This window comes from Panonychus citri, unplaced genomic scaffold (genome assembly GCF_014898815.1).
Source record: "Panonychus citri isolate SS breed McGregor unplaced genomic scaffold, ASM1489881v1 Contig00077, whole genome shotgun sequence".
Lineage (NCBI taxonomy): Eukaryota > Metazoa > Arthropoda > Arachnida > Trombidiformes > Tetranychidae > Panonychus > Panonychus citri.
Genome location: NW_026515482.1, coordinates 2,173,975 through 2,186,193, shown reverse-complemented (window position 1 = coordinate 2,186,193; position 12,219 = coordinate 2,173,975). Strand labels below are relative to the sequence as shown.

The 12,219-nt window shown below is 33.1% G+C and overlaps 2 protein-coding genes and 1 long non-coding RNA gene across 6 annotated transcripts; 1 reads left to right on the top strand and 2 right to left on the bottom strand.

The window, feature by feature from the left end:
• On the top strand, nt 1-2,855 carry LOC128387056 (tumor protein D52-like). Of its 2 annotated transcripts, XM_053346200.1 has the most exons (4): nt 1-348; nt 861-1,009; nt 1,398-1,433; nt 1,786-2,855. In XM_053346200.1, exons 1-4 carry the CDS (start codon nt 196-198, stop codon nt 2,078-2,080), a joined length of 633 nt encoding a protein of 210 aa, XP_053202175.1. In that variant the 5' UTR covers nt 1-195; the 3' UTR covers nt 2,081-2,855. The 2 variants fall into 2 exon arrangements, with proteins under 2 accessions (XP_053202175.1, XP_053202176.1); XM_053346201.1 differs by lacking the exon at nt 1,398-1,433 and having other exon boundaries at nt 4-348.
• A 72-nt stretch (nt 2,856-2,927) lies between these two features.
• LOC128387050 (phosphatidylinositide phosphatase SAC2-like) lies at nt 2,928-9,919 on the bottom strand. Of its 3 annotated transcripts, none has more exons than XM_053346187.1 (5): nt 9,554-9,919; nt 8,483-9,462; nt 6,883-8,230; nt 5,760-5,958; nt 2,928-5,690 (listed from the first exon to the last, which is right to left on the bottom strand). In XM_053346187.1, the coding sequence occupies exons 2-5, from the start codon at nt 8,586-8,588 to the stop codon at nt 3,363-3,365; spliced, it is 3,981 nt and encodes a 1,326-aa protein (XP_053202162.1). In that variant the 5' UTR covers nt 8,589-9,462; nt 9,554-9,919; the 3' UTR covers nt 2,928-3,362. The 3 variants fall into 3 exon arrangements, with proteins under 3 accessions (XP_053202162.1, XP_053202163.1, XP_053202164.1); XM_053346188.1 differs by having other exon boundaries at nt 8,483-9,035; XM_053346189.1 differs by having other exon boundaries at nt 8,483-9,035; nt 9,736-9,919.
• A 1,300-nt stretch (nt 9,920-11,219) lies between these two features.
• LOC128387058 (uncharacterized) lies at nt 11,220-12,125 on the bottom strand. Its single transcript, XR_008324954.1, has 2 exons — nt 11,944-12,125; nt 11,220-11,862 (listed from the first exon to the last, which is right to left on the bottom strand). It is a non-coding gene; the product is annotated as an uncharacterized LOC128387058 (long non-coding RNA).
• Nucleotides 12,126-12,219: the final 94 nt, after the last annotated feature.

Below are 12,219 nucleotides of genomic sequence, written 5' to 3'. Positions count from 1 at the left end.
TTAGTTTCATTTCTCTCTCATCTTCGTCTCTTCAGTGTTTCTGTTTTTTGTTTATCTATTTATTATATTGAGCTGATTATTATTATAATTTTCTTCTCTCGTTAGGTTTTCTTTTCGTTGATCTTGTGTCTCTCTCTCTCTCTTTCTTTCTCTTGTGATTAGTAAAAATCATTTTGTTGTGATAGAAATATAATAATGTCTTTATCCAAGGATAACAATCAATCTGATAACACCTTTTACAATGCTTCCGATGAAGCATTTGACGTTACAACAGAATCAAATTTTGCCAACATGGATCCTGAGCAAAAAGCTGCTTTAGAAGAGGAATGGCGAACAGAACTGGCAAGGGTTAGTTTAGAATTTTCAATTTATTCTATTCTCTTTTTAACCATTTTTCTTCTGCATCATTCATTATTATTTTTTCTCTCTGACTTTTTTTCTTTTTCTTTTCTTCAATCCTTCAATTTTTTTCTCTTCTCCATCCTCATCCTTCATCGCATCTTTTTCTGCCGTCTTAATATCGTACAATTATCCTTTCTCTTTCTTTCTTTCTCTTTCTATTCTTTCAATTTTTCTCTCTTTCTCCGTTTCTCTCTCATTTTCTAATCAATTTGGTCTCTTTTGTTTCTGATATCATTTTCATTTGTTTATCTTTTTTGTTTTGTTTTCCTTTCTGTCTTGCTCATTCTATTACCTTTCTCCAACACCTTTCCAAGTATTTCTCTATTAACTATTAATAAAAACTTGGATTTTGTTATTCTTTTCTCTTTCATTTTGTCTCTCTCTTTTTGCTCTTGTTTCTTTTTGTTTTTCTATTCTTTTGAATTAATTTTGTTTTTTATCTTTCTTGTTCTTTTTAGACTGAAGAGGAGATTCAAACCTTGCGACAAGTTCTTTCATCGAAATTACGCCATTCATCTGAATTGAAAAAGAAACTCGGCATCTCTGTATGGAAAGAATTTCGAGATGATATTGGTCAAGGAGTTAAAAGTATTCAAGAATCCACAGCGTAAGTAAATCCAATCCAAGTCATCAAAATCTATTTTCTTCTCGTCGTCATCACCATCTCTTCAAATCCTGACAATTAACTCACACAATTCATTTGTGATGTTACACTAAGTATATAATTGAAATGCAATTACTTACGACCAATTAATGAAATTAACATCAATTGGTATTTGTTTTTATTTTCGTGTGTATCTTTGATGATTAACACAATTGTGACTAATTGACTCTCTCTTCAGCCATAATCTCTCTGTCTTTTTTCATCCAACAAAAACTTTTGTTTTATCAACTGTCAGTCTTTATAACTCATCATCATCAATCGTCATCATCACCATCAGCTAATTAATAATTATTTCCTTTCTCATGCTTTTCTCTTCTTATCAATTCATCAGCTCTGGGTTTGGAATACTAGCAGCTCCAACCTCTGCGTATGTTCATTAACTAATTTGTTTAACGATTCTGCATGTATTTCAACTCCTAAATGATTAAGCTTATTATTTGTATTTGTTTTTAACACCATTTCCATTCCTATCTCTTATTTAATCACTTGAATCACCTCATTAGTGAGCTTTTTCTTTTCTTTTCCGATTTGTTTTCTATTCTTTTATTATTTCTCATTTTCATTATCTTCCTTTTTTTTTACAAATTTTATATTTCAACTAATTCTAATGATAATTTCTCTCTCTCTCTCTCTCTCTCTCTCTCTCTCTCTCTCTCTCTCATTACTTACAACAAATATCAACACACTCTCTCCCTTAACCCTTGCATATGTACAAATAGTTATCAAAAAACCACCGAGACTGTTAAAACTGTGGGTGAAAGGACAACATCCGTTTTAGGAAGTCTTGGTGGTAGTATGGCCCGAAAATTAGGGGAAGTGAAAAATTCCAATGCATTTAAATCGTTCGAAGAGCGAGTTGTCTCAGCAACCGGAAATCTAAAAGATCGAATGACTGGCTCAAGAAGTAACAGTACCAACAGTTTCGAAGATGCTCTCAACAGTGAACGACGAAACTCTCAAACAGCTACACCCGCTACTACACCCACCATACCTGAAGAGAAATCGCTCTCTTAAAAAACACTTGCACATATTAACCTAAAACACAAACACACCACATATACACAATTGTTCAATCCAAAGAAGAACGAAAAAATTCCAAATTGAAAATTCTTAATGGATTCAACATTGCAAGTTTTAATTATTAACTATTAGCTGATTAATAATCTAATTCTCTATACACTTGGATTGAAAAACTAAAGCAACAAAAAAAACAAGGAGATTATCTCAAAAAATGGTTATTTATATTTAATTTTAAAAACAGTGAAAAAGTTATTGATTTATTCTTCCTTCTCTGCACCTCTTTTATTGTTGATTTACCATATCGACTGAGATTATCAATAATCAACATCATCAATTTCCAACAACCAGCAAACTACAGTATCAAAGCAAAACAACAAAAAATTTATTCTAAACGTGTGTCAATATAAATTATCTCTCTCTCTCTCGTTACGATAAAACTAAAAGCGTATTTTGAATTTTCCCTTTCACCTCACAAAAAAAATAGGTAAGACTCGAGATGTCAACTCGATCGAAGCAAAATCGATACTATCATATGATTTGGTTACGTTTTTTGCACTTAATTTAATTTTCTTACCTCATTTATGTTTGTTTCTTGTTAATTGTGAGTTGGCATTTTCCTTATTGTTAGTCGATTGAATCAACCTGTGAATAATCAATCATGGATTCCTATCAAGATTTGTATCACTTTTGTCAATCGTTGAAAGCGATCAATGAGACAATCGCTATTCTTGAAGCTCATATTAAATTAAATGAAACTCTCAAGGCTGAATCGTTAGAAATGATTAATACAAAAAGCCCCTTTCTCATCAGAAAAAGTGAAATGGACAATTTGCTTTATCGGTTATGGTTGATAGTAAAATCTGTCATTGTTTAATTAACAAAACGCCTCAAGGATTCGGTTTCGCTTCTCCTTATTACACTTATTAGAGAAAATGATTTTTTTCTTAGGTAATTGTGTCTGTTCATAAATTTGAGATTCTCATCAAGATAAGTAATTATCTTTACAGGGGATCAAACGATTTGGAAATCAAGGAAAAAACAAAAACAACCAGGAAAAAATTAAAGGTAGCAAATTTTACAGAAAGATGAGACAATTAAGCGTTATATTCATTGGAATTGTGAATTTGATTTGAATGAAAGATGATTTAAATTAATGATGATAATTAGGATAGTAATTGGGAGACAATAAGTTAATCATAGACTTTTGATTTTTAGGTGAGTCAATTTTAAATCTTGATTTTTTGTTCCATGGTGTTCACTGAACACACTGTGCTGATTAGATGAAAATAATTGTTGTTTTTTCGTAATTTTTTCCACACGATTTGGGATCAAACGCTTGGGTATTAGCTGTTTCACTAGAATAGTGTGACCTTAGATTGAGTCCGAAGGAATGTACGCCCTTAGCTATTCGTGAAATGGGCGATAAGATGAGATCTTTTTTCATCAAAATTGGCGACGAAAGTGGATTTGCCGATGCATTTGAAGAATTGTTAATATTTAGTGCCAATCGATTATCTTGACCAAGAGCCATCTCACTGTGAGATTGTTTCATCTTAACTGAACTTATTTGAAGAGTAGACGAAGATTTGATTGATGATGATTGTGTTTCCTGTGAATCGTCGGTGAGTAGATTTTCTTCTGAAGGTAAACCAGAAAGTGCGGCACAAGAAGCACTACTTGTATTCCCCAAATTTTTGGTACAAAAGTTATCCAAAGTCTCGATATCTTCTGATGATTTTGACAATTTTCGTGTTCTCGGTTGGCTTGGTGGAGAAGGAGGATTCATTTCGGAGCCACCAGTCGAGTCTGAGATTTCAATTTGTGGTGCTCGAGTTTGGTGCAGTTGAGTTGATGTCGAAGATAATGAAAGTGAAGGATATTTGCCTCTCAACGGGAGAGATGTCAAACTTTCTGATGCTTTACGATGAAGCTGTTTGAGTCCAGCTTTGTTCATAGCGTCGATAACAAAATCGTCAACATCTTTCAAAAGTGATTTACGATTTCTGCCTCTGTGCTTAGTGGTCTCATCGAGGTTACCATGTTCATCGTAATCAGGTTTCAAGGGAGGACTAATAGTTAGTATACCACAGCTTTCGAGTAGAGTGTCGTTTCCAGCCAATGAAAGAGCGGCCGCACTTTTATAAGGTAGTGATCGAGGCTCCTCACACAATGAGCTTAAAACAGCGTCATCGGTATCTTCCAAATCACTGCATTCAGAGTAGTCAGAGGAAAGTGTCCGTTCGGTGAGGAAGACAGATGATGCATTCGAGGCAATACTTGCTTGTTGATCTCGAATCAATCGATTGGTTCGATTAGATTTTCTAAGTGATTCGTCCTCGGATATATCGCCTGTTGTGACCGCTCCTTCCCATTCATCATCATAAATATCTTCCTCTGAGGAAGCGATTGAAGTAGCTACTCCACCAAACGATTGAATTGACTCAAGACGCTGCTCACTAACTGTACCCAGGGCAAGATGGGGATTACTTCGTGCGTTACCAGTTAATTTACCCTTGAAACGAGCCAATTGACAAGATACATTATTCAAAGCTCGAGAGCCAACGTTTTTCAAGTTCAACAAATTACCATCTGAAATATTTCGAGGCAATAAACTAGAAGATCCTTTTGAAATCGAAGAGGAATGTGTATAGTGTCGCACCTTTCGAGGTTGTAAATTCCCGTGGATTGTGGGCTGTTTACTTGAAAACGAAACAGTTTTACTTTTTCTTTTTTCTAATCGACCTTCGTAAAGTGGAACATTTAACGATTTAACACAAAGAGCAACTTTAAATGATTCGCAAATTGCTTTGAGGGAGTCAATTGATTCTTGAGATGTTCTCACTGGTATTGCCATGTTATTGAAGAATCGGGTGTTTGTTGGTCGAAACATGTGGAAATAACCACTCTGACCATTGATTAGGTATTGGAATCGAATACAGTAGCTTTGTTTCTGTAATTTCGAGGAAAGAGATGAAAAGAGAAGCTGAGCACCAGGTTCGGGTCCAAATTCGATCTTCTCTAAATCTTCTAATAATACTTTTTGGTACTTTGTAATTCTATCAGTTTGATCATCATATTCTGCTACATAGTAGCAATCTTTGGTTAATATTAATACAGTGTCCATTTCCATGGACGATTGATTTGAACTTTCAGAGTTTGAGGGTTCGGCATCGATTAATGGCCATCCGCCTAAAATAACCTCATTTTCGGGTATAAGTATTTTCTTACAATCTTCGATTACTTGTTTAACTCTTTCATGATGTTCAATGTCTTCCTCGTCCTCGTCATCACCATAAACATTCTCACTATCTGGACTTCGAAGGTCAGTATCACTTATCGGGTTACCCTGCATTGTATCAATAGCTGCTTGTCGATAAGCATCTTTGAAACGATTCTGTAAGTATCTTGATGCAGAATTGTAACTATCTTTAACCATACCGGCAAATCGTCTTTCACCAGTTCGAGTGTAATCACCTTTAAGGGCATTGGTACCGGCATATTGTCGACTGATTGAATCACCGTTATTGGCCCACATTATTTGAAAAATACGACGACAATTGGCAGGTAGCTCACTATCTGGACATAAGACACCAAGTTTTGAGAACTGAGAAGATGAAAATAAGGAAGTTAATTGTAAGACTTAATCGTTGATGTTAATTAACGCAAAGTTTACCTGAGTATCCATAACGGTACGAGCAATGGCAGTTTGTGCGATATTTGTCCGATCAAGACAATCAATACAATTAACTCTAAATACACCATCTTGGAACTGGATTACACCCTGATCATCAATCCAACAGTATTTCATATCTCGAATTATATCTTTGATACTCGAAATTAGAATTGAAACATTTTCAAATTTCATTCCACGACTAAAGATAAAAAACAGTAGAAAATAGAGAAAATCAATTAAAATGATAAATAGAAATAGAAATAATAAAATGATGTAATTTAATTGTGAAACAATTGACGAACGAAAGAGTTTAATTGAGAATTAAATCAGATTTAATGAGAGGGAGGAAAAGAGATCTTATCATTCATGATAATATGTGGAGTAGAAATTAAATTTTAATCGTTTCTCTAAATGTTACTTGAAGGAGTGAAAAGCTTTCTAATCAAATTGTTACTTAATTTAATTGTTACACGAAAAGGTGAATTAGTCAAGTGTAGGTGTGTTGAAATGATGAGGATAGATAGTATAATTAATAAATGTGAGTAGAAATGAATTATTGATTAGATCATTAAATTAGTTGATAGGTAAATTTTTTGTTCGTATGTTACTTTTGAAAGTGTAAAAGTTATTAAGATAAACATTGGTCGAAAGGTCAGTTTCAAGTTGGATAATAAATGATTGACCATAATGTGGGAGGTGAGATGATGCTATTTTTATCTATTAATGTGGGAGAGAGAGAGAGAGAGTAGAGAAGTGATAATAATCTTTGACAGAACTAAATGAACAGGTAAAAAAGTGAATAATCACAAGGATGGAGGAGGAAACAATATGATTCTGTATATGCGTGAAGAATGAAAGAAATGTAACTAATACAAGGAATAACATGGAGAGTGGGAAAAATGGAAAGAGTTGGTTGGAAGGAAGAAGAGAGAGAGAGAGAGAGAGAGAAATGGATGATAAAGGTGAAGGTGAAAAACTAGAGAAAAATCAAGTCCATTGATTATATTGAAAGAAAGAAAGAAAAAAATAAATTCTGATCCAATGAATCGCGTTAGTCTTGGTGCATGAATAACAATGAGATGAAAAGGGATTAAATGTAAATTATGAAGGGTCAATTGCTTACCATCTTTCATGGAAATCAAAAGAAACGTAAGTTAATTGAGGTGAATCAAAATTAATCGTATGATTCAAATAAGATTCACCGACAACTCGTTCACGGCCCCAACGTTCAATCAGGTTGATAATCACTTCTCGGCCATAAATTTTAAACTCTTTCTGAAAATGGGTTTCAAATGCTTTCTGGGTCTCGTCTTCTGATCGATCAAGTCGAGGTGGTGGACGATAAGCGTGTCCAGGTTGGCTCCAGAATATTGGTACTGACCCTCGAACTTGAACAAAAGAGACCACATGAGTTCCGTACCTAAAGATTTGTTCTGTTTCTACATAATTTGCACAGTTCCCGTCCTCATCTAAACCTCGTCTTTTATATCGAGTTCCGGCTCGAAATCTTGATCTGCGTGAGATTAATATCATTTGATATTCTCGAAATTCTAAATCACTGTCGTCTGATTTGTCACCATCAATGTAACAAGTTTCACTTTGAAAAAATCCTTGAATCACTGGAACGATCCAAAAATTGAGATCAGGTAACTGGATAATATTTGGTTCACACTCGGCAATTAATGAATCAATCATGAAACGATTCCAAATAAATCTACTATCAAATTCATCCCAAAGGTGATTTTTATCCTTCTCATCAATGGAGGTGGTGGCAGAAGTAGTCGAATCATTGATAATCTCGGCGGGAGTGGGAGTAGTTGTCTCTGGTGTTTCTTGTTTATCACCTTCGGCTTTAACGTGTTTCATTTGAATACTATTTGAAATATCGCCGGTTGGTGAATAGTAAAATGAGTCTGTATTGTTGAACATTTTAAGAACTTCATTGATTAGCCGTCGTTCACCTTTTTCTTTACCCGGAGCAAAACTACCGCGAGGACTTTTGTTCAGATTACCTCCTGATTTAACGGAAGATGTTGCGCTTTTAATTGAATTCCATGTTTTAAGAGCAGCTCCGGTGTTATTTCCACCAACGCCGGTGTTAGAAGCTGCACCAATAGCACCAGAACTTGGAGAATGACTGAGATTAGCTGCAGATGATTGATTTTCAATTCCATCATCTATAGAAGTACAACTAGTTTCAAGGGTACTCGGGATTCCAGTCAATGGATTATTATCATGAAGGGTACACGGTTCAAGGCATATCTCACTTGGAACTGGATCTACATCGTTTAATTGGATTATTGCAATTCTTTTAACACGGTACACTTCATGTTCCGATCCTTTAACCCCGGGAATTATTCCAACACATTGATTTTGACGAATAATAATTAAATTATCATGACCAAATTTACCAATTAATCCATGAGCCAATCCAAGGCAAGTGAAATTGGATAGTTGATTGAAATCATAACCTGTTAATTACACACAAACACAAACAAAAAAAATAATAGAAAGTCAATTAGAACAATAAAACATACATGTAAATGGATCAAAACAATCAAAAAGAGTAACAAAAAGTCAACAACAATTAGAGGCAGAAAAAAACAACAAATAAACAGAAAAAGATAATCAATAAAATATGTAAGTAGGTTTTAGAGATAATCAAGTTAAATCGATAAGATAATGGAAAGTGAATATTTACTAATCAAATAATCAGTAATTACCTGATTTGAGTATTGCCTTTGTATCGTAATTATTAGCACGTTTGAACCATAGACTAGTGTCACCTCGTCTGAAGATGAAATAATCAGGAGTAAAAAGAACCTCCATCACAATTGAGAGAGAAAATTATAAATGTATTGGAACAATAATCACAATCAAAGACATCGGAGAGACACAAGAGAATGAGAATTAATATTGACCATTGATTAATTTAAAATCAACAATTATGTTCAACCAATCGATCCAAATGAAGTAACCATGATTGTAGAGAAAACAATATTCCAAATAACAGCGAAGATCAATTAACCAAGATAAATAATCAACATGGTGAATGCAAGTGAGATTTGTGAGTCAGTTTTCCTCTTTCTTTTTCTTTCCTTTCACAATCAGATGTGTAATAGACAGAGAAAAGGAGAGAGAGAGAGAGAGAGAGAGAGAGAGAGAGAGAGTGAAGAGGTGGGTGTGTGGTGGTAAATATGGTGTATGGTGTGTGAATGTTACAATCCAAATGCTGTAGTACAATAAATAAGCAATTGACAGGCGAATTGAAAGGATCTGTAAGTGGAAAAAGACATGATCAGTACATTAGGTGAATGGAGGGTAATGAAAGTAGAACGAAGGAAATGAGTGAGACTGAGAGAGAGAGAGAGAAAAGAAAATGGAAAAAGAGAACAAAATGAAAAAAGAGAAAAAAAAACAGTAGAATTTTCACTTGATCATGATGATAATTGTGATTATGAGAATGGAAACAAGAAGATAACTACTTGTGGTTATGATTAATTCTGTTTAAAATGTTCATCTTCTGATGAAATGGTAATGACAAAGAAATGTAATCACTATTACACAAGAGATAATGTTCTCAAAAGAGAATAATTTTTATTCTCTTTTGGCCTTGAAGTTCTTTTTTTGGTTTTATTGTTGATTTACCATATCGACTGAGATTATCAACAATCAACATCATCAATTTCCAATAACCAGCAAACTACAGTATCAAAGGGAAACAACAAAAAATTTATTCTAAACGTGTGTCAATATAAATTATCTCTCTCGTTACGATAAAACTAAAAACGTACTTTGAATTTTCCCTTTCATCGTAACCCCTTTCACCTCACAAAAAAATAATGTATAACAAACTATTTAATTAATCAATTAATTAATATAATTTATCTTTTGCATGTGATGAAACAAATACGTTGAAAACAAAATAATAATAAATTCACAAAACTTGGGTTTAATCAATAAGTAATTTGATTACATTTCGGTTCACCATCCAATCTCTAGAAAGATTATCATTTGAATCCATCGATAACTAATGCTTCAGATTAAATGATTGTTAGTAATTAGAGTTTAATCAATTAAAATTAATTAAATTCGCTGATGGATAAAAGGCAAAGACAGAGAAAAACTTACCAACAAAATCCAAAATTAAACTTGACTAACCGATACTTTTCCCTTTCTATTTTCTCTTTCTCAGTCTCTCTTTTTTTCGATATCGAGAGAACATCGATTATCTTATCGATCTATCGAGTATCGTTTTCTCTCTTTTTTCTTTTCTTTTATTTTGTTCGCTCTTTTTTTCTCATCTCTTTCTCCATTTTCATTATTCTCCATTTTAATTAATTCAAAATGTTCGCAATTATGAATTGATTTAATCGAGAGTTGAGTTTCTTAGAATAGAGAAGAATATTTACAGAATATCTTTAATTGTCTGATTGGGATAAGGGAAACAATGGAATCTGTGAAAAATTAATGAGCCAAAATAAAGAGATGAGGAAATGATCCAAATCATAGATGGACGATTTTGGTCATCTAATTGTGACCATGATTTGGTGGCTCAGTCAAATGTCTTGGTGGTGTTTTTTTCGCTCAATTTATGGCTTGAGGTTTGCAGCGAGAATTGGATTGACATGAATTTTCATCCTTGTTCTTCTTGATTTCGTTTCAAAAATTCCTTAATCCAATCATAGAATTAGATAACTTCTCATTGAGTGATGGATCTGCTGATATTGTTTTGATCTTTCATATTTGTCATCATGGTTTATTCAGTTATTTTTTATGGTGAGAAACAATTCACTAGATGACTATCTTCATTTTTCTTAGAATATGTTCCTTGCAGTTGGTCAATCAGATAATTTATCCCATATAATCATGGAGAGTCGCTTTTTTGATTTTACACTTCGTCCTCATCAAGTTAAACCGGATCAGCTTAAACCAAACAATTGGAACCCTTCTGGATGACATTTTGATAACCCATGACCATGGAGATAACAATTGGAAAAGATTTTAAAAAGTCTATCTCACTAAAAGTCACAAAAGAAATGGAAACATCATATTTACAATTTATAAAAAACAATCCAAGTAAAATGTCTGTAAGTATTTACCCATTTTGAAACAAACAGAAATTTTCCCAGGAAAATTTATCTTTAAAAGTAGAGGTTGTCCAATAGATTAGATGATTGTTAACAACACGAGATTGCAATCAGTTTAAATTAATTTAAATTCGCTGATGATTAAAAGGTTAAGAGACTAAGAAAAAGTTGAGAAAATGAAAAATTTAACTCGACCAAAAGACAGAACATCGATTATTACATCGATGTATCGAATATCGTTTTCTCTCTTTTTCTTTTTCTTTTATTTTGTTCGCTCTTTTTTTCTCATCTCTTTCTCCATTTTCATTATTCTCCATTTTAATTAATTCAAAATGTTCGCAATTATTAATTGATTTAATCGAAAGTTGAGTTTCTTAGAATAGAGAAGAATATTTACAGAATATCTTTAATTGTCTAATTGGGATAAGGGAAACAATGGAATCTGTGAAAAATTAATGAGCCAAAATAAAGAGATGAGGAAACGATCCAAATCGTAGATGGACGATTTTGGTCATCTAATTGTGACCATGATTTGGTGGCTCAGTCAAATGTCTTGGTGGTGTTTTTTTTTCGCTCAATTTATGGCTTGAGGTTTGCAGCGAGAATTGGATTGACATGAATTCTCATCATTGTTCTTCTTGATTTCGTTTCAAAAATTCCTCAATCCAATCATAGAGTTAACTTCTTATTGAATGATGGATCTGCTGATATTGTTTTGATTTTTCATCTTTGTCATATTTGTCATCATGGTTTATTCAGTTATTTTTTATGGTGAGAAACAATTCACTAGATGACTATCTTCATTTTTCTTAGAATATGTTCCTTGCAGTTGGTCAATCAGATAATTTATCCCATATAATCATGGAGAGTCGCTTTTTTGATTTTACACTTCGTCCTCATCAAGTTAAACCGGATCAGCTTAAACCAAACAATTGGAACCCTTCTGGATGACATTTTGATAACCCATGACCATGGAGATAACAATTGGAAAAGATTTTAAAAAGTCTATCTCACTAAAAGTCACAAAAGAAATGGAAACATCATATTTACAATTTATAAAAAACAATCCAAGTAAAATGTCTGTAAGTATTTACCCATTTTTGGAAACCAAACAGAAATTTTCCCAGGAAAATTTATCTTTAAAAGTAGAGGTTGTCCAATAGATTAGATGATTGTTAACAACACGAGATTGCAATCAGTTTAAATTAATTTAAATTCGCTGATGATTAAAAGGTTAAGAGACTAAGAAAAAGTTGAGAAAATGAAAAATTTAACTCGACCAAAAGACAGAACATCGATTATTACATCGATGTATCGAATATCGTTTTCTCTCTTTTTCTTTTTTTCTCTTTCATCTTGTTCGCTCTTTT

What these genes read in the sequence shown, in the direction of transcription:
- LOC128387056 (XM_053346200.1), top strand. Translation starts at nt 196, where the DNA reads ATGTCTTTATCCAAGGATAACAATCAATCTGATAACACCTTTTACAAT. An exon ending in GGCGAACAGAACTGGCAAGG is followed by an intron (nt 349 to 860) that starts GTTAGTTTAGAA and finishes TGTTCTTTTTAG; the next exon opens with ACTGAAGAGGAGATTCAAAC. An exon ending in CTAGCAGCTCCAACCTCTGC is followed by an intron (nt 1,434 to 1,785) that starts GTATGTTCATTA and finishes ATGTACAAATAG; the next exon opens with TTATCAAAAAACCACCGAGA.
- LOC128387050 (XM_053346187.1), bottom strand. Translation starts at nt 8,588, where the DNA reads ATGGAGGTTCTTTTTACTCCTGATTATTTCATCTTCAGACGAGGTGAC. An exon ending in TTTGATTTCCATGAAAGATG is followed by an intron (nt 5,959 to 6,882) that starts GTAAGCAATTGA and finishes TTTTATCTTTAG; the next exon opens with TCGTGGAATGAAATTTGAAA. An exon ending in GTACCGTTATGGATACTCAG is followed by an intron (nt 5,691 to 5,759) that starts GTAAACTTTGCG and finishes TCATCTTCTCAG; the next exon opens with TTCTCAAAACTTGGTGTCTT.